The 27,419-nt window shown below is 37.9% G+C and overlaps 1 protein-coding gene across 5 annotated transcripts; it reads left to right on the forward strand.

The window, feature by feature from the left end:
• Positions 1-1,518: 1,518 nt before the first annotated feature.
• Positions 1,519-26,970, forward strand: LOC127416406 (hypoxia-inducible factor 1-alpha-like). 5 transcript variants are annotated; one of them, XM_051655756.1, is made up of 17 exons: positions 7,872-7,955; positions 8,494-8,514; positions 9,834-9,895; positions 12,705-12,895; positions 14,491-14,636; positions 14,725-14,809; positions 14,923-15,035; positions 16,768-16,970; positions 17,444-17,550; positions 17,743-17,890; positions 18,748-19,007; positions 19,677-19,903; positions 22,711-22,833; positions 22,923-23,254; positions 23,514-23,622; positions 25,179-25,296; positions 25,507-26,970. In XM_051655756.1, exons 1-17 carry the CDS (start codon positions 7,887-7,889, stop codon positions 25,659-25,661), a joined length of 2,469 nt encoding a protein of 822 aa, XP_051511716.1. In that variant the 5' UTR covers positions 7,872-7,886; the 3' UTR covers positions 25,662-26,970. The 5 variants fall into 5 exon arrangements, with proteins under 5 accessions (XP_051511719.1, XP_051511718.1, XP_051511720.1 ...); XM_051655759.1 differs by lacking the exons at positions 7,872-7,955; positions 8,494-8,514 and adding an exon at positions 1,519-1,832; XM_051655760.1 differs by lacking the exons at positions 25,179-25,296; positions 25,507-26,970 and adding an exon at positions 23,843-25,145 and having other exon boundaries at positions 7,235-7,955.
• The last annotated feature ends 449 nt before the right edge of the window (positions 26,971-27,419 follow it).

Below are 27,419 nucleotides of genomic sequence, written 5' to 3' on the forward strand. Positions count from 1 at the left end.
TTCTCAGACATACTCTCCTGCCACTGAACAAGACTACAATTTTCCAGTGATGTCTGGCCTCCATGGAAATTAATGTGGGGCAGGCTGTATGTTTTCAGTCATGTGCTTGCCACTATATATAATCAGTTTCATCTTAAAAACCCATTGTATCACAACAATATCCCTTTGTTATAAATGTAGTGTAGCTGTGACTGAAGATGTTAATTCTGTTTATCTCTTTTGTTGTCTTAGAAACATTTGAGATATGACAGTTTGTGTCGATGAGAATTCAACATAGTTCTGGGTTAAATATTAGTATCTCCATTGAACAGTAAGTACTGCTTATGAATAAGTATTACAAGGGATCTAATGTAGAATTCAGACTGATGATGGTGAAAGGAATGATCTATGAAGGGCAGGATTACTGCTAACCACAAGGAAGAAATATAAACCAACACATTTCAGGAAATTGCACTTCTGCTATTGCATCATCAACACAAGTACTTCCCTGTTCAGCCATGTATTTGCACAATGTTAGCCTTACAGTGTAAATATACCTTTAATTAAAAATGAAAAATACATTTTAGTGAGTGAAGGAAGGAGAAACATTTGAACACCAGATTGAGAATAATTTTCATATCAGTAAACGGTGTCTGCTCAACTTAACTCTCACAATGAAAGAACGTATATGTATTAATATTTTTTCTATTAGAAATATTTTTTCTTCCGCTCATCTTGACGCGCAGAAATGCTAAAAATACCGCTCACCCTTTCAGTCACAGCGCTCGTTCAAAGAGGTAATAGTGCTTTCCTGAGGTAATGACAGAAAAACAGCATCTGTTTATTCACACTAAGTAATGACAAACCTAGACATGACTTGTATTAATGGGGCTTGTGTGACCATTTTTACAGGCTTATTTAAATTCAGAGGTGTTAAAACATTGATAATGATCTTTAATTCTCGTTAATAAATGATACCCTTATGAAAACTTTCCATGGATTTAGTGTAGTAATATTGTATTAACCATGACTAGTAACCACGACTGTAGTAACCATGTTTTTTGTTGTTGTTGTTGTTGTTTTTGTTTTTTTGGCAGTAACCAAGGTTTTGATACAATTAACCATGGTTTTACTACAGCATTACTGTAGTATCCATATGGTAAATTGGTTTTAGTAATAGTAACCATATAATAATATCTATGGTTAATTTTGTGGCTTATACTTACTAATTTTGAAAAGGTAAACAAAGCAGCCTAATAATTTTCTGCTTAGGCCTAAAAATATATAAACAAAATCTTAGTAATAATTTAAATTACTAATTTTATCCAAAGAATTAGTATAAAATCTATTTATTAGAGGTATCGGTATTGGTATCGATATCGGCGAAACTGTCCTAAAAGTACTTGGTATCGGATCGAAAAGAAAATAAGTGGTATCGCCCATCCTTAGACCGTTCGGTTCTGTGAATGGCTTTATACAGTCTGAATACATGCGCGCTCCCGTATGCGCCTCGTGAGTCGAGCACGCGCGGGCTATATTGAGAGTAGGAGCGTAGACACGGTTCACTCTTTGTACCGAACGCAGACTGCACCGACTGGTGCCAGACATATGATTTGACCTTCAGCGAACCACAGGGCTTATTTCTCACATTTAGATACTTCAAACACACCACGCCGGACTTGTGTCGGACGGGTTTTATCGAGTCTGTGCGTTTTTTAATAAACATATCTTAATTTGTTAGCAAGAGGTGGACACGTTGTTGCTTTTCTGGCCTCGGCGTCTTGGAAAAACCTAACACATACTGAGTGGTTTCACATTGGAATGGATTCTGGAGTTGTCACTGAAAAGAAAAGGTAGGGCTTTAGTTGTCGCCTCTTTGTCAAATAAGGTCATCTGCTGAGGGGTATTTGTTGTGTTTAGGGTAGTAAACGGGCCAAAAGATTTTCATCCCCACTTCAGATTGAACCGGTCGCCATTTTGTGCCGGATGGCTAACCAAACAACTGATAGGAAGTTCACGAGCCAAATAACAGCACACTTCTCGACTACTTATCCTTAAACAGCACTGAAATGTTTTTAAGTGTGATTCGATATGTAACCGCAGTGCATTATGTGAGTTTGTAAGAGGTCTTGTCTGCTGAATGAAGCTAATAGGCTAGCAGTATGCGCACTTAAACTTACCGATCATACACTCGTCTGCTTGACATGTAAATAGCTGATATTATTGACGTTTCAGTTTATAAACGAAAAGATTGTGTTTTTCTGAATATCGACATAGACATCTGTGAACATAAATGTCAACGTGGCGTGCAGAATGTCATTTATACAATCTGTGAGAAGGAATAAACACTGCAAATCTGTTGCTCTCTGTCATTTTTAAACGAATGAATAGCCTATATTAAACATACAAACAACTGCTATCTGCTCCCTATATACTGCAATGATCAGACAGCTCCACCACTTGCAATGGCGTTTTCTATGGGTTAGCTTGGAGAGACAGATTAGATGCAGCTTCATGTCAAAAATAATAAATAAACTTGGTTCTTAGGGGTCATGGTTAGTGGATGCTGAATTTCTAGGCTCTATTTGGTATTCTGAATTAAGAGTTTATGCTTTAATTCAGCTCTGAATGTTTTTGTGTCCATTAAAGGGCTCACTTGTCAGCTGAAACGCTCGAGCCTACTTGCCCTTGTTTGGCCTGCTCTGTTGGCATATTTGTGCATAAATGACATATGAATTTAGGTGCCACACTGGCTTATCCTTTGTCAGGCCTGTCTTCATTCTCAGTAAAAAACGTAATTCAGCCAAAGCCTGAAAGATGTGATGGAAGCAAGTGTTGATATTTCAATGGCTGGAAAATGTTTGATTTGTCTGTTTGTTAGTAGGAGGTAATTTACAGGAAGAGTACACTTGTTTATGTACACATGGTAGACCTTTACTTGGGTGAACTAGCCTATACTTCTTGGGTTCTATGCTTGCCTCTGATATTGTGGTTTTGGTTGACATGACATCAAATTAAATTCAAGTCACTACATGCAAGCAGCAACATATTTGGCTGCATCTCTTTTCTCAAATCTTAATCACACACTGCATTGACGTCAAAGCAACTTCCTGCCCAGTCTTGTGGTAAGACAGCTGCAAGACCTCACTAGCAAAAAGTGTGAGCGCAACAAGTGAAGGCGGAACAGTGTATATCGGATTACACAAGTCATTTACATGTTTGCAGTAGTTTATTGTACACATACAGACTGATTCTACATGGTCAATCCGTTTTGCTGTTCATGACACCCTTTCTTTGCTTGCATATGGCTGATATTTGGTCATTTTTAGGCGCAAAATCTGTGCCAAAAGGGTAAGTGTGGGGGAAAAAAAGGAAATCAGAAGAATACAGACCACATTTACTTTGTGTTAATATGAAATTACAGATTCACAACACATGAATTACACTTATGCAAAGCATTTAAGTGTTGCTAATATTTGTGTCTTACGCTTGCAACTTGATTGACACCTTTACAAAACGTTCTGTGAGCATGCGATTTATTTTAACGCTTGCAATTTAATTTACGCTTTCACAAATCTTATTCTGCGCATGCACATTTTTCTGTGACGCTTGTAACTTCATTTACGCTTTTACAAATCTCACCCTGCGCATGCAAATCATTTAGGCACTATTTTACCTGCATATATTTCCACCATTGTTAGTTCCCTTAAGTATTTAAAGAAATACAAATAATTCATATTGAGAGTAAGACAGAGAAGAAGAGCAAGCAAAAACACATGCAAGCAGGCAATGCGATAATTAAAAAATTCTGAATATCGGCCGATTTATCGGCAACGGCGATATATCAGTCCACCACTACTTATAAGTTTACTTTATAGGTGACAATTAGCCATCTTATCACCATGAGACAAATCTACTAGAAAAGCTCAAGAGCTAGTATCAGAGCTAGTGTTTTTCTCATCTTGTGTTCTGAAATGGTTGTACTGAATGAGTTTACAATGCAACGTCTTGTTTAGATCATAAACCTCCCCTTTGCTATAGGGGCTTTCCAGATACCCTAAAAACTGTCAATAATGTTGAAATGTATTATTGAGCACTATATATCTTACATAAGCTAACCATCACACACAGAGTCAGAAACAGGCTGAAAATCGCATTGAAGTACGTGCGAGCATCCCCTGAGCACAAGCTTTCCACTATTTTTGTTGGGATGATTTCCGCCTTACTTTAGAAAACACTTTGAAAGGGATCAAGGGTGCAGCAAAGAAGCCTCTGTCTTTTTTTCCTGCAAGTAGGGCTGGGTGATTAATCAAATATTATTTTCAATTATGATTTTGGCTGCCAACGATTATGAAAACAAGATAATCGAGATAAAACGATTATTGTGCCACATTCCGTTTCGCAATGAAACACCCCGGCGTTATACCTTTAAAGCATCCTTTAATAAAGATCAAATAATAAGGAAGCGGGTTATGAAAATAAACTCCAAAACTAGCATTTCTCTGTGCAGTTAGTGCCGCGTCCGATGCACACTGTGGCGTGTGGACGCTCGTCACTCGTGCGCGTTTGCTACAGCTAGATTATAACGTGATGGCTTGCGACCGTAGTGAATCATAATGTCACGTTCACTGTTCACCTTATAAAGAAAAGTGGTGATATGCAGCTCTATTAAGAAGAGAAAGTTAGTTAAAGATGGATCGAAGTGAACATAAAGGTGAGAGTGTAGTCTAAGCCCATTATGCACTGAAACAAAACCCATTTTTGATTGTTTTCCAAAATGATATCTAAAACTCCTTTAAAACAACAGTTGTTATGGGAGAATGTTGAATCCAATATTTAATCAGGGCTCTACATTAACGCTTGTCTGGGACAAGTGGATTTTTGAAAGGGGCAAGTGAAAGAGAATTTTACTTGCCCAAGCAGACTGATTAAAACGTCAATGACGGAAAAAATATCCGGCTATATTTGTGATAGCCTAGGCCTGTGTCACACATTACAAAGTTCATATTCTTATTCTGATGTTGAAAATAATCCAGAGTCGTAATTTAATAATTCATTAGTAACAGCTGTGCCGTTTGATTGACAGGTGGCGTATGTTTATGTGCTGAACATGCTTGTGTTCCGAAAACACAAAAGCGTGCCTGAACGGACAAATTCATTTAAAAATTCTGCCAAAATGCCCGTCTTGGTGAGGTATTCATGTAAACACAGAGAGTGATGTCTAAAGTGAATGTAAACAGTGGAGAAAAAAGTGGATTTGTACTAAAATGTCAGACTTGTATAATAGACCTGCTGCTGTCTAGTGTGTCATAATAATCAAACAACCATAATGAGAAAACACTCACTGCTCTTGACTGGGTAAATTTAGTAGCTTTAAAAAGTATTAATGTATAATAATCATACAATGAAGACCAGTAGTAGTTTTATGTTGCATTTCATTCTGAATGTTTACTTGAATACTTGATAGCCTACAGCTGTTAAAAACTTATAAAGCACTGAATTTTCTTATTTTTCTATTTTAATTTATTTCTATTCATTGCTGTTTTTTTATTGTTATATTATTACTGACTGTTTACTAGTCTTGAATAATTACTTAAGAACTTGAAACCATTCTTCCATAATTAACATATTAGTCTTATTATTTGTTGTGGTTTTGAAGCTGGTATTGTGAATCGTCAAATTTCACTACCAACTACTGAAATGTTGGTATTGTGGTAATGTATAACCTTTATTGTACATGGTAGATCTTGCTTCAATAACATGATGAGTAGATCTCATTCCACAGAAGTGTGAGCACCCCTGCTGTTAATGGTGGCGATGGAGGCTTTTCTTTATTTTGACTACCATACGTGACATAAAATAATTATCATATGACAATAGCCTCCTCCCCTACACAGTGCAGTTTACATTTCAAGTTCAAGAAAATCCACTGTTAAAAGACAAGTTTTTTAAAAAAGTTCAATAAATGCATGATGTTTCCAAAGTCAATGAGTAATCATGTTAAATAATCGTGATCTCAGTATTGACCAAAATAATCTTGATTATGATTTTTGCCATAATCGAGCAGCTCTACCTGCAAGTGCACTTGGCTGTTTAAGCCTAAAAGTATACTTTGGTTTTGACATGAATGCTTAACATCAAAACCTATAAGCAGTAAGCACAAGATATACTTTAATATATACTTAATAAAAATACACTCAAATATACATTTACCAACCACTTTATTAGGTACACTTCAGGGTTCGACATTAAGCATTGTCACGTGCTTGTCCTTCAGACAATTAAATTGGTCATTCACTTGTCTGAGTAAAAATGTTACTTGTCCGGAGAGATTTGTTAAAAAACAAATTATATATGTTTTATAACATTACAACAGTTGCCCAAATTAATAGTATTATAAACCCAAGGTGTAATTTTACTTGGAGGTACAATTTGTAATTGTAAAACATTTGTATAATATAATTTTCTTTTACAACAATGTCACCTAAATCTCACAGGGATTATTTCAGACCTCGAATAATGCAAAGAAAACAAGTTAATATTCATTTTTAAACAACACAGTGCTAATGTTTTATCTTAGGAAGAGTCCAGAAATCAATATTTGGTGGAATAACCCTGATGTTCAATCACAGCTTTAAAGCTTTCACCCCCAGATCATCACTGATCCTCCACCTGGTCGTCTGATGGTTAGACGGAGACCTGGAGAGGTCTTCAATCCACAGTGTCTCGCACTCACTGTGAAATTTGGTGGAGGATTGTGATGATCAGCCCAATCTCCAGACCTTAAACACATTAAAAACCTCTGGCAATAATCTGTTGACCTCTCTCATCAACAAGGCATTTCTGTCCACAGAACTGCCGCTCACTGGATGTTTTCTGTTTCTGGCACCATTTGGAGTAAATTCTAGAGACTGTTATGCGTGAATATCAGAAGTAAAAGAAATACTCAGACCAGCTCACCTGGCACCAATCTAATCATCCAATCATGTGGCAGTAGTGCAGTGCATGAAATCATGCAGATACGGGTCAGGAGCTTCAGTTAATGTTCACATCAACCATCAGAATGGGGAAAAAATTTGATCACAGTGATTTGGACCGTGTCATGATTGTTGGTGCTAGACGGGCTGGTTTGAGTATTTCTGAAACTGCTGATCTCCTGGGATTTTCACGCACAACAGTCTCTAGAATTTTCTCCGAATGGTGCCAAAAACTAAAAACACCCAGTGAGCGGCAGTTCTGCGGATGGAAACATCTTGTTGATGAGAGAGGTCATCGGAGAATGGACTGGTTCAAGCTGACAAAAAGGCTACGGTAACTCGGATAACCCCTCTGTACAATTGTAGTGAGCAGAATAGCATCTCAGAATGCACAACACGTCAAACCTTCAACAGTACAACAGTAGAAGATCATGTTGGGTTGCACTTCTATCAGCCAAGAACAGAAAGCTGAGGCTGCAGTGGGCCTACCATCTGTGTACCGAGATTCATTAGACCAGACTATGTTTTTCCATCCTTTAACTGTCCAGTTTTGGTGTACTGTGCCCACTGTGGACTTGAGTAGCTAGTGCAGAATGAGTACTTTTTTTTTCGGATCCCTATCCCCCTCCCAGTCCTCAAACCAACCCCCAACAAACTTTCCCGTGGTCCAAGCCTGAGTATACACATATAAACACTAGAGGTCTACTGATATATCAGATCTACAGATTAATCGGGGCCGATAGTTGCATTTTTGAGTTAGTGGAAAAAATAAACTCTGATAGTTTCTGATAGATATTTTTGGTTTCATTCCTCTGTGGCCGGTGCTGGAGGGTTCTATAGTCTGATCTCCTTGTTTCTATAGTGTAATGCCACACTCTAGAGGTTAAATAAAAAAACAATCACTGACTTCGCGTGGAGTTTGTTAGCAACATGACTAGGCTATTTATAGAGACGGGTGCTTTAAATGCAGGTTTAAAACATCAACAGAGAAAAGCCAAGGTATGTATACAATGCACATTATTATTATTGTCATGGTACAATAAATAAGTAATTTAAGATAAGCAAAGGTAGTCTGATAATTAATTTGTTTATAAATAATCCCTGCACTGGAGACAAAATGAACTTCTGTCCAAACTTCTTAATTTTATGACGTAGGTAGTTATGTACAAAGAACTTAAGAGCATGGTAAAATATATCCGTCTGAAATTAATTTGATATTCATAAGTGGGCACATTGTAATATAATACAATGTGTTCATTTGAGGGTAAATGTGTATATATAATATAGACAATGTCATTCTAAAATTACATTTAAAAAGGCAAGACTTGAGCTGAGTTTATTTCTATCCCCTTTTCTCTCCTTTTCTTGGACATCATTTATAGATTTAATATGACTATAAAATAATATAAGAAATATTGTCATTAGTGATGAAGCATACAGTCTCTATTTGGCTTTGTAATGCAGTGTTTTATGTTACTGCTGAACAACAAACACATTTGGCCTGCAACAATTTAATTAATATTTTCATTCATTTCAGATGGCAAAGGCTTTGAAGAAGGTACCAGTGTGAGAGAAATGTATTAAAGTATCGCCATGGAAAGTAATACTTAAAAAGTTCAGCACTATTTTACATTTAGTGGAAAGTTTTCATTCTTATAAATTTTAGCCACCAACACCAAGAGTGGTGGTGGTGTAGTGGACTAAAGCACTGAACTGGTAAGCAGAAAGTTGTTGGTTCAATCACCACAGCCACCACCATTGTGTCCTTGAGCAAGGCACTTAACTCCAGGTTGCTCCAGGGGGATTGTCCCTGTAATAAGGACACTGTAAGTCGCTTTGGATAAAAGCGTCTGCCAAATGCATAAACGTAAATACATTTTAAAAACTATCGGGCGATTAATCGGCTATCAGTCTGTTTTCCCCACCTTAGTTATCGGTATCGGCAAAACCCACTATCGGTCGACCCTATAATAAACACAAAGGAAAAAAACAAACGTTTCTCTCCACATGGTCCTCACTGAGAGCCTTCCAGAAAGGTCATGTATTTGTCCCATTTCTTAATGTGTGCATCTAATCTGCCTCTGTTTAAATGACATCTTTTCGGATGCCGCCACCCTGCCCAATTCAGTGAACGATTCTTGAAATGAGAGAGTACCAACCTCAAATAATTATCAGTTTGCCAATCATTACACTAGTTTGGACCCAGCTTTTTGTATATTTGTCACTTTAATAACCACCCCATCACCCAATATACATAGTCTAGGGCATAATGACATTTGAGTATCTAAAACCTCACAGATAAAATTCTGGACTCTTACACAGAATTCTTGAATCTTAGCACAGAACCACAGAGCATGGGCTGTGTCTCCATCCTCCAACTGACATTGCCAACAGGTAGGTGTGTCTCTTAAACCAAGCCTAAAAAATCTAGAGGGAGTCCAGTAGAAACAATGCAAAATCTTAAACTGAATAAGGTGTTAACCTTGCATCACTAAACATAGTTGTAACTTTTTTTTTTTTTTTTTTAATTCTTTCCCACTCCCCATCCTCCAATACCAAGTTCAGATCTCTTTCACATAACCTCTTAAGAGCTGTTAAGGCCCCATCACCCAGATTCTGAATCAATGAGGAGTAGTACATTGACACTTCATGACCCTTTCCAAAGGCTGTGAGCACCATACAAAGAGTGTCTGCAGCTTTAGGGGGCTGTGTACTACCACCAAAAATAGTACAAAGTAAATGGCGCAACTGTAAATACCTGAAAAATCAAGACCTAGAAATCCCAATTTGCTGTTATGTTTTTCAAATGATCTCAAAGCTCCATTTTCATAAAGGTCACCAAGTGTAGTAACACCCCTCTCCATCCATTCTTTCCAGCAAAAAGGGGACTTGTTGATACATAATTTGGGGTTCAACCATATGTTTGAGGAAACATTTAGGTAAGTATCAAAATTGAACATACGGGAAACCTTTGTCCATTTTTTGGTAATGCATGCGTTTTTACTTTTCTAGACAATTTAATAGAAAGACTGCAATGGTGAAATTGGGGCAGTGACTGCTTATTCAATGTTGTACCAGGGAGGGGCTCTCTCTGGTGGAAGAGACCAGTGGGCCAAGTGTCTAAGATTAAAAGCATAGTAATAAAACAAAATTTTGGGGAGGCCTAAACCTCCTTTGTCAATTGGTCTATGTAACTTACTGACATGTAACCGAGGTTGTTTACCATTCCAAATATAAAAATGTAGATATTCTTTCAATTTGTTTAAAATAAGTTAAAGGAAATTCTAGAGGGCAGTAAGTAATTGAATTTGGGGATACAGTTCATTTTTATAACATTGACTTTCCCAGCCAAAGACAAATGTAGTGAAGCCCACCTATCAACATCACACGAGAACTTTATCATGAATGGGTCAAAATAGCTCTAAATAAATCTCTCAAATTTGCTGAAAATAAAATGCCTAAATACCTAATGCCTTGCTTGGGCCATTGAAAGGGCCAGGTTGGAAAGCTGTGGTAGGGCAATATGCTGTCAGAACAAGAGCTTCCGATTTAGACCACCCTGTATCCTGTAAATTTGTAGAAAGAATTAATAATCCTATGGAGGCTAGGGATCGATCTTTTAGGGTTGGAGACAAATAATAATATATCATCTGTGTAGACAAACTCTCTCAGACTGCATCAGCAAAATGTACCATTTGTAGTCTATATTACTGATTAAGTGCAGGCAAAAACCATTGATTTAATGATAGCCATAGCTTGTCGTGGGCATGTAAAAAATCCTTGGCTTCAATTCTCAGCTTAGCAGGGTAAAACAATGCAAAGCTCACATTCTGTTCATCACACTCGCATAGCTTCACGTGACTCATGAGTACTCTTACTCGATTACTTTTGCACATCCCTAGATTAAGAAATATCAGGTATTGATGATAAACTTTGAGTAATTTTCGATATATAGCTGATGTTCTACATCTAGATGATCGGAAAGTTATGCACACAACTAGCTAACTAAATCAGAGTCATGAAATCAGCTTATTTGGAAGTATTAGCTGGCTAAGCGTCTACCTCACCCTGCTGTCATGGAAACCGGCAATGAGGCCCGGTAGCTGCTAGCTAGCTATCTGGCTAATATGATATCGTTGTGTACTGAACAAACAGCACAGACAATGCAATACAGCTATCAACTGGACACAACAGCAACTCCGACATCAACACCATTGCTGTTTATTTATGTACTATATTGTTAAACATTTTTTCATGATCCATATTGCTGTCACAGGCAAGAAAGTGTTTCTTCTTGTGATGTTTATTGTTGGTTGGCAATCCAGCTTATGGTGCATTACTGCCATCTACTGAGTTGGAGTGAGGAGCATCATAGAAAATTCTTCTGTTGAAGTCAAATGTTCGCAGAAGATTGAGTCAAACATTATTCTATTTTATTATATAATTATATATTATTATATAATTATACATTATTTTATAAACGTTATTCTCATATTACATTCAGAAGAACTAGCACAATAGTGAGAGGCTGACAGCTCTTGAGCTGTGTCTGCTCAACATTGTGAAGCTGTGTTAGGACATTACATATCCACGTAACTGGCAAGGTCAGAAAATGCTTTTTGCCTTTGCGGGCATTGACATCATTGCAATGGAACTGTTCAATTTGATGATATTTCAGATGTTTTTGGTCAAATTAAGCAGAGGAACTCTGACTCACCCCACAGTCAATTTGCATTCCTTGTTTTCCAGACATTGATGTTTTTCTTGTTATTTTAGCAAATGCATGCCAAATCCAGTTCCTTGATGTTGTTTTAAGCTGTATTATGGCTTGTACTAACAGGTTTTTTTTGTTTTTTTTTTCAGTAGAACTGCTATTGCAATATGTAAGATTTTAAGGCTACTGAAGATGTCTGAGACCTTTAATTTTCTATTTAAAGCCACTTCATATTAGTTTTCTCTGTAACATCCCCTTCTCAGCCTATAACAATTAAGACAAGTTGATCAGGATTTCAGAATCAGCATTTCTGGATTTACAGCCCATTTGCCTTAAGCAAGTGTCTTGAAAGCTTTTGTGAATGGTGAAAAGGATTTGTATGTAAGGGGTGTTTTGTTTTTTCCAAAAGGTGAGCATTATGTTGTAGCCAGTAGCTATGCTTGTTGCCTGAGCCCTCCATTCGTGCCATAATCAGCTGAAACATTTACTTGGTGTGAGGGAGTTGTCTAGGTCACTGGCTGAATAGGCAGAGGTCCCTGGGAAAATAGATAGACACGTTTATTTTAGACAGACAAGCTTTTTGATAGTGACCTGATTAAAGAAGAAAAGGTTTTTTTTTGGTCAAGGACTGTTTATTTGAACTGTTCATTGTGCAGAAATGTACTTTGTCTATTTATAAGAGTTGCTTTTATGGTTTGTTTGTGTGTAAAGAGTTGTTCCTTGAAGTGTACTAAATTTTTTATGAAAAACTGTCTGTCTGACACCATAACATTTACCACCTTTTGGCTGAGCTCCAAGAGCTGTATCTGTCTCTCACACACATACAGTGTCCACACCCCTTTCAGCAGCCAGTCATATTGAGACTATTTTTGTAGCCTTTATATGTGACCAATGATATCACAAGTTTGACAGCATGCAAATGAGACATTTAAATAAACTTGACCTTCCTACTGCCCTCAAACTAGCACAATATGTCAGTCCTCTCTCAGACACTGTGTCAGACTATAATGCCACAATCTTCTTTATCTTTCCAGGGTGAGCTCGGAGCGCAGGAAGGAGAAGTCCAGGGATGCAGCGCGAAATCGCAGGGGACAGGAGTCTGAGGTGTTTTACGAGTTAGCACATGAGCTCCCCCTGCCACACAGTGTCACCTCCCACCTGGACAAAGCCTCCATCATGAGGTTGACCATCAGCTACCTGCACATGAGGAACCTGCTCAGCTCTGGTCAGTTCCTGCCTTGAGTATAAGTAGTTGTATCTTACAGGTATCTAGATATGCAAATAGTCCCTCACCACATGCAAACAGGCATTTAAACCTTTGGACTATCACCAGCAGCTGGTTTTAAGAGATGCCATCAGGGGGGCCTGGGTAGCTCAGCGAGTATTGATGCTGACTACCACCCCTGGAGTCACGAGTTCGAATCCAGGGCGTGCTGAGTGACTCCAGCCAAGTCTCCTAAGCAACCAAATTAACCCAGTTGCTAGGGAGGGTAGAATCACATGGGGTAACCTCCTCATGGTCGTGATTAGTGGTTCTCGCTCTCAATGGGGCACGTGGTAAGTTGTGTGTGGATCGCAGAGAGTAGCATGAGCCTCCACATGCGGAGTCTCCGCGGTGTCATGCACAACGAGCCACATGATAAAATGCGCGGATTCACTGTCTCAGAAGCGGATGCAACCGAGACTTGTCCTCTGCCACCCGGACTGAGGTGAGTAACCGTGCCACCACGAGGACCTATTAAATAGGGGGAATTGGGCATTCCAAATTGGTAGAAAATGGGATAAAATTAAAAAAACAAAAGAGATGCCATCAGCGTTTTTCCTGGATCAAAAATGGTCTTCGGTGGTGGCTGAAGTTCATCACGATGCATTTTTGTTTTGTTTTTTTACATAATTGCAGTTAATATTTAAGATATGTTGTTGCATTTCATGTTTGTAATGGATATTGTTTATTTTTGATCATCTGCGCATCTAGAAACTTCTGAATTCAACAGTTTTTGGTACTTCAAGGTGCTGTGGAAAATCAAATTAAACCTTATTTTAAAACCTTATTTCTATAGAGTAAACCACTTTACTGATTTGGGACTGTGCTTCTGTAGTAAATATGTTTGTTTCCTACTTCATAACAGATATTGTTTTTCTTTTATCAGACTCTTAATAATTTAGGAATCATTGGGAATTATTGTCAAGTGCAAAAAAAGTCAAATAACAAAAAGAAAACATGAAAGAATTTGGCGCACCTTCTCTTCCAGTTGTACATGCATTTCACTAAAGTTCAAACATGATGTTTAGCATAGAATTCTCAGTTACTTTAATGGAGTACCTGTATTAACTGTGCTTCAGATGTGTGTGCTTCTCATGTGTTGATATCAGGCACACTGAAGAAGTTCTGTGAACAGTTTAAACTCTTGTTTTAGTGTAGCAGTTGACTGGCCAGTGAGTAGACGGCCACATTCGACCACCTCTGGAAGTTTGCAGGGCATAAAAAACATGGATGTGATCGTAAGATGTAGTGGCAACTCAGCACTGGCCTGTGACAGGGCAAGTGACTGTTTAGTGAACTGGCCCCAAACCCACTCACACTGGATCATGCTTGTTTTTGAGCCCTACTTTTGCACACATCTAGGCCATTTTGACTGTATTCACTTTAAGAACCACAGACGTGTCACATTTGTATTGTAGGAGAAGTCATGGGCACCAGTAAGCCCACCAAATGTCAGCTGTAGAGTTGCTTGGGAGCACTTATCACACTGTTGAAAGAGGCATAATGTGACCCTATGTTTATTAGATTGCTAATGCATGTTTTTTGATGTTGTGCAGATGACGACGAGAAGGAGAATGGATTGGAGTGCCAGTTGAATAGCTTCTACCTGAAGGCCCTGGAGGGTTTCCTCATGGTCCTCTCTGAAGATGGAGACATGGTTTATCTCTCTGAGAATGTCAGCAAGAGCATGGGCCTCACACAGGTAGCCAGCTGTTTGCATTTTGGATGGTAATTTGCTAAAGAACAGTGCTTTTGGTGTAGCTAACCATCTTGGCCTTCTTTTCTCTCAGTTTGATCTGACCGGTCACAGCCTCTTTGACTTTTCACACCCGTGTGATCATGAGGAGTTGAGAGAGATGCTGGTCCACAGGATGGGTGAGTCAGACAAACAGACAGACATACTACACTGCTGTTTTCCATTCAGTTACAACTTAGAAGATAACAGCCATTAGTAACTGAAGAAATGATGGATTTTTCCTCGTATTTAGGATCCAAAAAAAACAAGGAAGCGCAAAACACAGAGCGAAGCTTCTTCCTACGTATGAAGTGCACACTCACTAGCAGAGGGCGCACTGTCAATACCAAGTCTGCTACATGGAAGGTGAGACGCTGTCTGCATGCTTAGGCAGTTTTCTCAGACTGCTATGAGTCAGTGAACGTGGCATTCTCAGGACAGCTTGTGAATAAATTGGATTACTGTGCACTCAGAACAAAGCACACTGTGGCATAGGCAGATACTTTTCTTAAGTTGTGTCACTCATGAATATCTTGCCATATATCTTCTGTTTGTATACAGCTTCTGTAGAACTTTATCACATTCTGCGTTAGGGATGGCAGGATATATCGAATTTCAATATATCACAAACCAAAAAAATGATGAATCATATTGAGGCAAACCTCGATATTTTGAAATTTGAAACATTGTTTTCTGTCCATGTGATCATAAATGAAATGACCCGTCAAACATCATAATCTCTCTATTGCGTGATTTTACCACTACTGCACTTTTTTTCCTACACTGATTACAGAGTTCAGACAAGTTGAAGTGCTTAAAGTGCCTGAATTTAGCTTTTAGAAATGTAAGTACTGGAATACCTGGAAATTCGCCTTGTTTTGTTGAAAAGTGACCATTTCTTCCGTGTAATATGTATCCATCAAAGATGAGATCCCGCACTCCACTTTCTTTGAATAATGTGTCTTTTTATATCCTTTCTGTTCTTTAAAGTCAGATAAAAAAGTAAAAAGAAATATTAAATTTAGTAACAAATAGCACGGATGCGCTAAAAAAACTAGATTTCTTTCGTTAATGAATGAACAAACAGTAACATCTGTGCAAGTCTGTTAGATGCATGTTAAACTCTTAAAGTGACAGTATCATTATAGTGCTTGTTATACAAATGTAAACTTAATGTTATTAACTTGTAAATTGTACACATTATTTCAAACATTGACAGCTCATAATATTTATTGATAGAAAGTAGAATTTTTATATTTAAAAAAAAAGTTCAAATGTGATTATAATAATCAAGAAAAACAAATTATTAAAAAAATAAACATTTTCACCTACTTTTTCAGGACATGTTCTGTTCAGTTCTTTTGCTTCTGCACCTGATCAGCCTGAATGTATCCCACTATTTTTGAAGGCTTATTTGTTTGTGATCTTTTCTTTTAGTGAAGGGTATATGAGAAACTTTATTATTAAAACTTTCAGCTTTTAAATGGTGTATTAAAGAACTTTATTCTGATGAGAAATTATAATGTGCATTCTTTGCAAACATAAAAAAAAAAATAATAATTCTGCCATACTTTGTCATTTAAGTGTTATCAAATCGAACCGAATCATGAGTTAACCATATCGTTCCATCCCTAATCTGTGAGTCTGCTCCGAAAAATAGCGTAATCAAACCTCCGTCTATAGTTCTGTCAGTGAACAATCGGTAGTTTTTGAAATGAGAAATTAATCGCCTTGCGCCGACGATGCGCACATACAAGAACTGTCCGCATGTCAAGAAAATCGGGGCTGCATATGGACAGTCCTCGCAGACTGTGCTAATGATGAAATTTGCATCACACGTTCTGTGCTTGTTCAGATCAGCAACACGGACTACCGAAGTGTACTTTGGCCTTAAGCAAGTTTTTCCCATAGCTTTACAGAATAATAAATATTCCCATTAAAACTCTGGCACTATTTCACAGTACAAGTGCATTTAAAATGTATTTAACTAGGATGAAGGAAAGATAACAAGTCATTTTGTGTACATGGAGCATTCTTTCAATACTTTTGTCTAGGCTTGCTGTAGGCAGACTTGCTTAACCTCCCTCTTTTACTAAAGGTACTCCACTGCACAGGCCATGTCCGTGTGCAGGAGCGCAGCGAGGGTTCTGGAGATTCTGGCTTTAAAGAGCCCCCTCTGGCCTACGTTGTGCTTATCTGTGAGCCCATTCCTCATCCGTCGAACATCGAGGTGCCTCTGGACAGCAAGACCTTCCTCAGTCGCCACACTCTGGACATGAAGTTCTCTTACTGTGATGAAAGGTTAGCAGAGACTTTATGCCCTCACGTAAACAAAATGTAAATCTGAACAGAGATTTTCCCTTGATTAGGTGATTGGTGTATGGTAAACAGATTAGCATACATCTCTTTCTTTCATCCTTAATATTTTTGTGTGTATTACTTTGCTGTTAATTTGTTTGGCCCTCATTTCATTCCATCTTTTGTTTGGGCTTTCACTGAAATTAATGCTATGTGCATGTCTACGACCTATTTACCTCTCTGAATTAAAACAGTACTGCAGAACTGGTCTTGCACGCCACAGCAAAAAAGCCTGTGCTCTTTATTCTTACAAATGTTCTTAGCACCATCTAGTGGCAGAAGACAGTAGTGCCCCGTTTTAAGCCATTTTTGTCCCACATCCATATTACAAGACTTGACATTTGTCTCTGTATGCAGTTCTTACTAAATGGACACTCTCCTGACCATAGTCTCTCTCCTCTCACTCTTTCCCACAGGATCACAGAGTTAATGGGACATGAGCCAGATGATCTGCTGAACAAGTCAGTGTATGAATACTATCACGCTCTGGATTCAGACCATCTAACCAAGACACATCACGACTGTGAGTACCCTTGGTTAGATTTTACATAGCCTATTAACTTAATATGGGTAACAGAATGCCTTTCCTGATCCTGATAGAGGTTTCACTTTAACATGTTTTCATTATGTCATCATTAATTAAACATGCTAAACTGCCACAAAAGATATGTAGTTCTAATTTGAGAGTGCCTGAGTATTATTCCTTCCATCCCAGTGTTTGCAAAGGGCCAGGCTACCACAGGCCAGTACCGCATGCTGGCTAAGAAAGGTGGTTACGTATGGGTGGAAACTCAGGCCACCGTCATCTACAACCCCAAGAATTCCCAGCCACAGTGCATTGTGTGCGTCAACTATGTGCTCTGGTACGTATTCAGTTTTGAGTCTTCTCTCCAAATGTGGTTTTATAGAAACAAACTATTTGGCATTGAATGAAATTACAAAGAGATTTAATGTTGTCTGTCAAGTTATTGGGCATATTAAAGGAATAGTTCACCCAAAAATGAAAATCCTCTCATCTTTTACTCACCCTAAGGCCACCCCAAATGTTTTTTTTTTTTTTAAGAATATCTGTTGGTCCATACAATGCAAATAAATGGTGGCCAGAACTTTGAAGCTCCAGAAAGCATATAAAGGCAGCATAAAATTAATCCATATGTCTCCATTGGTTGAATCTATGTCTTCAGAAGAGATATGACAGGTGTAGGTGAAAACAGATAAATATTTAAGTCCTTTTTTACTGTAAATCTTCACTTTCACTTCCACATTCTTCTTTTGCTTTTTGGCGATTCACATTATTCATGCATATCGCCATCTACTGGTCGGGGCTGATAAAAGATGGAGATTTATAGTTATAAAGGACTTAAATATTGATCTGTTTCTCACCCACACCTATCATATCACTTCTGAAGACATGAATTTTACCACTGGAGTCATATGGATTTATTTTATGCTGCCTTTGTGTTTTTTGGAGCTTCAAAGTTCCAGCCACCATTCACTTGCATTGTATGGACCTACAGAGATGAGATATTCTTCTAAAAAATCTTCGTTTGTGTTCTGCAGTGGAATGAAACGCACACATCTGGGCTTGCATGAGGATGAGTAAATGAATAGAGAATTTTAATTTTTGGGTGAACTATCCCTATAAGCGTGCATGTGTACGTATATTAAAATAACCACAGAATTACTATATTTGTGATCACATCCTTTCTGTCCAATTCAGTGACATTGTGGAGGGGAACATTGTCCTTTCCCTGCAGCAGACCATGACAGAGCCCAAGGCTGTGGTGAAAGAGAGCCAGGAGATGGAAGATGAGCCCTCTGAGGTGGATGTGCTCAAACTCTTCAGGCCAGAAGGGCTCAAGCACTGCAAGGAGAGCTCTAGTAGCCTGTATGAGAAGCTGAAGGAGCAGCCTGAGGCCCTCGCTGGTTTGGCACCTGCAGCAGGAGACACCATCATCTCTCTGGACTTCAACAACCCAGGTCCGAACACGACCACACTTTCAAAAGTGCTTTCTGGTGCATAGATACATTTTAAATAAGGCTGGTTATTTGCAGCGACCGATTTATTTTCAATCAGAGTTGCTCATTTGAAGTGACTTGAGCAGCAATGACTGTTGATGTGTCGTGGATGTCTCTTCAACTTGCCAAAGTTGAGCAGAGTTTAACTTTAAGCAAATTAGCAGTGGCAGAGCAACTACCAATGGAAGCAAAGATAGTGGAGCTCACCTGATCCACCATCTGTCAGATACTATAGGGAAGATAGAGGAAAATGAATCACAGCTGTGAGCTATGGCATGGCAGCCTACCAGTAGTGTGTAACGCAATCAGCAGTTGGAACGCCTACTGGCGGCCAACAGTACAGCCACCTGACCTGCAGCTATTTAATCACTGCCTGCTGTACTTGCCTTTATGTAGTCAATGCAATATTTTAACCCCAGGGCCAAACTATAATTATTTTTTTTATCTATTTAACCTGTACAAGGCAGTCACTAATCCTCAGAGACAGTAGTATGTGATGCATGGATTCATTTTCTTAGTTTATGAAATGGTATCATAAACATGTTGAACAGAAATGCATAGTGTAGATATAATATATAATGCATAGTAGGTAGAAACCTATATTTACTAACACGATTTCATTCTCTACAGATCCTGACATGCCGCTGCTGAAGGAGGTGCCCCTCTACAATGATGTCATGTTGCCCTCCAGCAGTGAGAAGCTGCCTTTGACTCTGTCTCCTCTGACCCCCAGCGAGTCCACCCCACCTCTGACCAAACTGGAGACTGGAGCAGAGGACTGCCCTTTCAGCTCGGTCTCACACCGGTTTCCTGACTCCACAAATACACCTTCTACACCAGGACTTGGCTCCTCTGGGGTAAAGACACCATAAGCACTTGTATTCTTGTATTCTTTTATTCTTGGTAATTAAAAAATCAATGTTCCATTTTAAAAGTTAATGATGTGTCTTAGGCAAGAAATAGATAGTTTATTGCACCAAAAGCAGCTTGAAAGAAAACGCACGAAATACCTGTACATGCAGCAGGGTTCGTACAAGGTGCTGGAAGTACTTGAATTTGGCTTTTTCAAATGTAAGTCCTGGAAGACCCTTGAAAATAGCCATTTTTACCAAGAGGTGCTTAAAAAGTTCTTGAATTATAGAAAATATAAAAATACGTTGCTTAAATCATTTAATAAATGAAACTTATTTATTTATTTTCTGAAAAACACGACGACAGACCACTAGACCACTGCTGAAGCAGGCAGCGCATAGACGGCGCTGTCATGTGGCACCTGTTACTTTTGGCAGCGCTGTTCAGAATGGGCCAATCACAATCAAGTGTTACTGGAAGATTTAAAAAATATATATTTTATAGATACTGCTGTTGCGGATTTAACAAGTATGAATCCTTGCAACTATCAGTTTTAAGTACAGTTTACTCTCCAGAGTGGAAAAAGTATATGAGACTTAAAACGTTTTGAATGATTTGAATGCAGATCAATGGAGGATTCTGTTTTGTGAGCCGTCTAGTGCCACCTTCTGTAAAGAAAGCTTTGTGTCTCACAAAATAGGTTATTTCTGACAACATTTGGATCAATATCAAAATATGTTGAAAAACATAGACTTTTTAGTCATGAAAAAGCTTTCAAATAGCAAAAAAAAAAAGAAAAAATATATATATTATAATTTTATAACCTAACCTTTAATGATATGAAATGGATTGACTTTTTTTAGAAAATATATTTGAAATTGTTGATTGCCTGAAAAATATCCTTGTTCCCTTCATCTGGCACACCACTTCTATGACATGTAAAGTTATTTGTGTATTTATTTTGTACTTATTTTTAATAAAAGCATTAGTGCAAGGCCAAACAAGTGTGCAAAAAAGCAAAACAAAATTACTATTAATAATTTTAATTTAAAAAGAATGTTTGTCCCTTGATTTCATGTTATTGGTTTTATCAATGTTAAAACCCTTTTTTTTTTATTATTATTATTATTTATTTATTTATTTATTTATTTATTATACAAAAATACCTTAATTTTTAAGGTTTAAGTTCAGAGGCTGCTTAAATATGCATATAGTGAGTTTTCCCAGCATGTTAAAAAGTTTTCACAAAAATATTTGGTGTTGTACCCCATTGAGCCCTCAAAATGTGGTGTTGTAATCCATTTAACCCTCCTTAGTGTTAACTTAGTGTTAACTTGCTTCGTTTGTGAAACAAAATTAAATAATAAAAGAAAGAATAACAGCCAAGTTGTCCTTTATGAATAAAAATTAATGTCAACATGTTACAAAATGTTTACCCTCAGCATTTACAGGCAAAAACTGAACTAAATGGAAAATTTCAATATTTTGTAAGTTGGAAAGTCAAAATTGTTTGAGAATGACCCATTTGCAATTTGGGTCAGTTCCTCACATAAATCTGTTGTGTGACTTTAGAAAACATGGAACACAGCACGTGAGTCATATGGACTACTGTTTACGGACACAGTTATTCACTTTTGTTGGAAAGCGAAGTGCGTTTTAAGGGAGCAAACTACAGTTGCACATCAATTTCAACATGAATGAACCAAGAATTGTTACTGTTAGAATATGTAGTTAAAGATGCTCATTGTTGTACTTGTAATAAGTGGTGTTTTATAAAAATAAATGAACTGAATGGTTAAAATATTTTTATTTAAAATTAACAAAAATAATTTTTTTAATGACATCTCGAGCATAGTCCTTTAAAACAAATAAAAATGTGCTTTGAAAGTCCTTGAATTTAACTTTGAAGCATCTGTACGAACCCTGATGCAGTCTTCTTGGAGTTCAACAGAGTGCAGTGTGCCGATAAAATATTTTAGAGCCAAGCATAACTTAATTTTAAGATTTGATTAATTTGCATGACTTTTCCAGGCCTGGAAAACACCATTTTAAAATTTCCTGATATTTCCAGGTTTTCCATGACCATGGAACCCTATACGAGTAAAACAATCCAAATTATTACAGCATTTAAGTAACATCATATGACTACATTGAGTTTCCTCAAGGCCTCAAATACAATTAAGGAAAAGAGAAACGCAATATCAACTAGATGACTTCAGCTTGAAGGTTTTCCTCATGACAAAATTATACCAGTAAAATGACACCATTTATCTTAGTGAAAATAACAGCTAAGTTTCCCAATTAAAGCATTTTATGTCAGTAGTGACCGTGCATGAGTTGGCAGCTGTACACTGCTTTGAGCGTGTTTCAGTCGAGATGAGTTGACAGTTGCTCATGTGATAATCAATGGCCCACCTGAGGTAAGAGCGGGCATTATCCCGTGTGAAGGGCGACAGAAGAGTGCAGCAGGGGCGCATGCTCCGAGGCGCTAGAGAACAGTGCTGCGCACATCTCCATTTAATCGCACATGTAACTAATTAAATATGTTTATTTTAAAATATTGTACATTATTTTGTAGAATCACAATTCTTTCCATTTTTTAGCATTTTAAATCTATTATTGACCAACACTAATAATTATTGATTCAAGATCGTTGCAAATATATCGGCAGGATTAGAAATCGATGCAACAAGAAAACAAGTGAATTGCTACACCCCTAGGTTCTATGCATCTCAAACACCTCACATGTAAAATGTTTAGGAAGGTTAATTTCACCATAATGACTTGTGTGTACATTTGTTTATCTTCTTAGCCCAATAGTCCAATGGATTACTGTTTCCAAGTGGACTCTGACATCAGTTCTGAATTTAAACTGGACCTGGTGGAGAAACTGTTTGCTATTGATACAGAGGCAAAGACCCCTTTTACCACCCAGGTAATCCTCTGCCTGTGCTCATCGATCATTACTGTGTTACCACAAACCAAAACGTATCTATTAAAACTCAGCATTTCTATGATCTCCAGGACATGGAGGATCTTGATCTGGAGATGCTAGCTCCATACATCCCAATGGATGATGACTTCCAGCTGCATATCCCCTCTCCACTGGAACAGCTCCCCTCTGGCCTTAACTCTGTGTCGACCATGAACTCCCTGTTCCATCCTTTACCCACCCCTTTATCTCCAGCTTCTACTTCCAGCAGTGCAGTGAAGCAGGAGCCATCCTCACGGGCCCCTTCACCCCTGCACCTTCTGCAGAAGGTGTGCAGCGCCCCGGTCTCACACTTCAGTAGCAGCCGGGAGGCTTCCCCAGCACGTTCCCCCACCCCACAGGGAGGCAATCAGCTCAATAACAGGTAAAGCATCTATTGGCACAACTTTCTGCTGGCAACATCTACCCATACAGTCAATCTCGGTCATACTATTTCTGTAGTGCTGGGATTGCATAGATGATCTGTATTAATGTAAGTAGATTGAAAGCAAGCAAGCCAAAGGTCAACTGTCAGGCATATCATGAGCACATGAGCTTGGATTTAGTGTCCATTTTAGATAATACTCAAAGATGCATGTGGAGTAGATTATTTGATTTTCTGTTTTGTTACTCAAATTCTCCAGAATGCCTATGGGGGATCGAGAGCTGTCTCCAAAGATGCAAGCCATTCAGAATGCCCAACGGAAGAGGAAGCTGGAGGAGGTGACATCACTTTCTGAAGCTGTTGGACTGGTAAGTCTGAACCATTTTTGAAAAATAACTTCTATATGATAAACCCAAGTAGGGCTGCAACAACTAATCGAAAAAATCGGAAATCATCGTCAATGGATTTCATTATCGATTAGTTGGAGATGTGTGGTGAGCATGGAGAAGCTCCGTCAGTGACGTCACTTATTACTCTGGGTGAAAAATGTGTTTCATGATAACCAAAGTCTTTGATAACTCATTTCAGAAAGAACAAAGACAAGTTGAAGCGGAAAAAACATGACCCAAGTTGTCCAGCGCACAGGAGCATTTATAAACACTTCAAAGAAGATCACAAGCATACAGTTTAATGAGGACCGGTTGCTGCTTCATGTATGTTGATCGAGGGCGTGCACCATTTGATGCGCTTAAGATTTGTTTTCTCCAGCACATAACTTACATTTTAATGCTATTTTCTATGTTTTGTATTGTATACATGTTATGAATTTAATGAGAAAGTGAGTGTGCGCATCCGCGTCAAACTGATTGCAATGGAGAAAGGGAGCGCAATAATTTTATTGAACTGTGCTTCGTGGTTTAGTAACCGTGCAACATCATACCACGATTGCAGATTCAATTTAATCAATTATGCAGCTCTCATGGATATCACATTGATGTCTCAGAGGTCAAAGTGTGCCAGTTTTGTTGACTTCTCATCATGCGAGGGCATGTAATATAATGATTACCGGGATGAGACTTTTCAGCGCGAGAGTAAATCTGCACTGCGTTTACAGATGATTGTACTGTATTAAACTTAGGGCTGGGTATTGATACAGATTTCCCAATTCAATTCTATTCCGATTCACAAGCTCTTCATTTGGTTCGATTCCGATTCAGTTCAATTCAATATCGATTCATATGGGTTTATATGAATACGGCTATAATGACCTTTTTGCTTACATTTAAAATAAATAATCTCCCAGCTAATGCTGTTAAAGCAAATATAACAATATTCATTTAAAATACTTAAAATGAATGTAATCAGTGACAGTGTACAATCATATGTATCTAACATAATTATGTATTTTTTAGCTGGGCAGAATTATTCATATTTCTATTTTGGTGTCACCATTGCCCTCTGCTGGGCTGATATTTTTGTCCCACTCCATCCCTGATGAATCATTTTACTCTTTAATGAACAGCACTTTTTAAGTTTTACAAGTAATGAAAGGAACTGTTTTGCTTAAGTCCTGAAACAATAATCAATTTAAACAACTTTTAATTAACCAGGCTTTGTTCAAAATTTTGTGAGAATAGAACTGTGAATTTGGTACTGCAGATAGAACCAAATCCTTGTGCCCTTTATCATTTGTTTCTTTTTTTTTCTTTTCTTTTTTTTTTATCACATTTGAATAAAATACTGGAAATAACATTGTTTTTTATCCAATTAATAGAAGAAATAATCAAAGATTAATCGGTTATCAAAATAATCGTTAGTTGCAGCCCTAAACCCAAGTGATGCTAGATTATTAGAATTCTTAGAGATCTATTATCTATTACAGATGTTACACTAAGGCTAATGACTATTCTGCCATTTCTTGCAGGGTGCTTTGCTTCAGAGTGTGGACAGGGCTATAGAGTCTGGAAAGAGGGCAAAAATTTTGGAGGTTAAAGGATCAAGTGTGCTTGGGGGAAACAAAACCATTCTCATACTGCCCTCTGGTGAGTTCAGCGACTGCTCCAATATAGATTTTATGGATTTGTAAATGTGATCTACTACAGCTGAATGCCAAATTCCCAAAGCTTACCTCTTCTCTATCTTAGTGGAGTCTGTTGTAATGTATAAAGTTATCAGTAAATCAGTTCATATCTTTTAAGCAGTGTTCATGTATCGCATCAAGTACCCATATCCTTTATTCTCTGATTCTGCAGATGTGGCGAGTCGTTTGTTGTCCAGCTCTTTAGAGAGCAGCGGCGGGCTGCCTCAGCTAACAAGCTACGACTGCGAGGTCAATGCTCCAGTTCAAGACCGCCATCATCTGCTCCAGGGAAACGAGCTCCTGCGTGCTCTGGACCAAGTCAACTGAGCTCTGCTGTGTTTAGCTATTCTGGACACTTCATCCCTCTCTCTGCCCTTGTCCCTGATCCCTTAAATTTGCCTTCACTTGTCTCCCTTATTCCACACCCTACCCAATCTGATAATATTCTCTGTAAACCCCAGTGTTTTTTCAAAATGTACTAGAAGAGCTGCACCTTCCATTGATTCTAGTGGGTTTCCCTTCCACTAGTGATGCAAAAAGGAGCCCAGAGGGAGTACATCACAGTGTGTAGATGGCGATCTCTTCCCTGTCAGTGTAGACAAAGGAGTGTGATATAACTTGGCAAGCAGTGGCATCAACCAGAGAGGAGCCTTCATGTGAAATGAATACTTTCCCTAGCACACCGATGTAGATGTGCATATGGTCTCTCACATTCCCTCTGGATTCCGTACTTTCACTTTAAAATCCTCCCATTGTGTTTTATTGTCCCCCCAAGCCGTGTGTATTGTAGCTACAGTCGCACAATAATCTATTTTCTTAAGAAAGAATACCAGCAGTCCATGAAATATATAAAACCATTTTTACAAATATGTACTTTTAATGAAAGATTGAACAATTTTATTTTATTTTTTGCTCTTTTATTTCTCTTCATGTCTTCTGAATTTTGTTCTGTAGCAGAAACATACGAGTTCTGTTTGTTCACACTTAGACTTTGTGGTTAAATGCAGTTGGATGTTTGTGAATTCAAGTTGCTTTGCATTGCATTGGTGTTTGCTTACATCACTTTGATGTACACAGATTAATTGTAAAAGAGCCATTGAAAGTAATGATCCAGAATGTGCAAAAAGGCAATTTAAAACAATTTAATTGTTGTCATGATGGGTTTTTGTCTCTGAGAGGTTAAAACAGATCTATAGTTTAATTATTCAATAGATTTTTATATTTTCAGTGGTCATTTTCTGTTTAGTTATCTACGTAGTGGACGCTTTAAGGTAATTCATGCTTGCAAGAAGTGGTAGCTGGTCAATTTTCTGCTTTATAAATGGTTTTAGATCATGCAAAGCTGATGTATCAGTTATTCCAGTTTTACAAGTATTTATAATGCATTAGAACACAAATGCTTAGTTTAAATAAAACAATATTTGTTCTCGTCACACTTTCAGATAAATGTCTGCTTTTGCCAATGTTGACATTGTCCTGCAAATATTTTGACCTTTTTATCTTGTTTTTCAATAGAAAATACATTTCTGTTTATTGTAATCTTCTGTTCATTCATCTCTGCACTCTCCAGTCATCTTTATTCTCTTAACACTAAATGTATTGTTTATTGCATAATCAGTAAAAGACAATTGTGGACCAGAATTTTGTGAAGTGTTTCAATTACCCATCTAAGGGAATCATGGAATTTTCATTTGTTTTTAAGCCATTTTTAAATCACACTTTTATACCATATTGGTTAACAGTTATTTGGATGATAACTCTCAAGGTGTTCATTTCCTCCAGTGTAGGACTATAGAATGTAGATGTAACCTTTTCTAGGCTCATTATTATAAAGTGTCACTCATCATTAAAGGGATAGTTCACCCAAAAATAAAAATTCTCATGCCATTCCAGATGTGTTTGACTTTCTGTAAAACAGAAACTAATATTTTAAAATCAAAAGTAACAGTCAGTATCTGGTGTGGCCACCAGCTGCATTAAGTACTGCAGTGCATCTTTTCCTCATGGACTGCACCAGATTTGCCAGTTCTTGCTGTGAGATGCTACCCCACTCTTCCACCAAGGCACTTGCAAGTTCTTGGACAT

Source organism: Myxocyprinus asiaticus, chromosome 25 (assembly GCF_019703515.2).
Source record: "Myxocyprinus asiaticus isolate MX2 ecotype Aquarium Trade chromosome 25, UBuf_Myxa_2, whole genome shotgun sequence".
Taxonomy (NCBI): domain Eukaryota; kingdom Metazoa; phylum Chordata; class Actinopteri; order Cypriniformes; family Catostomidae; genus Myxocyprinus; species Myxocyprinus asiaticus.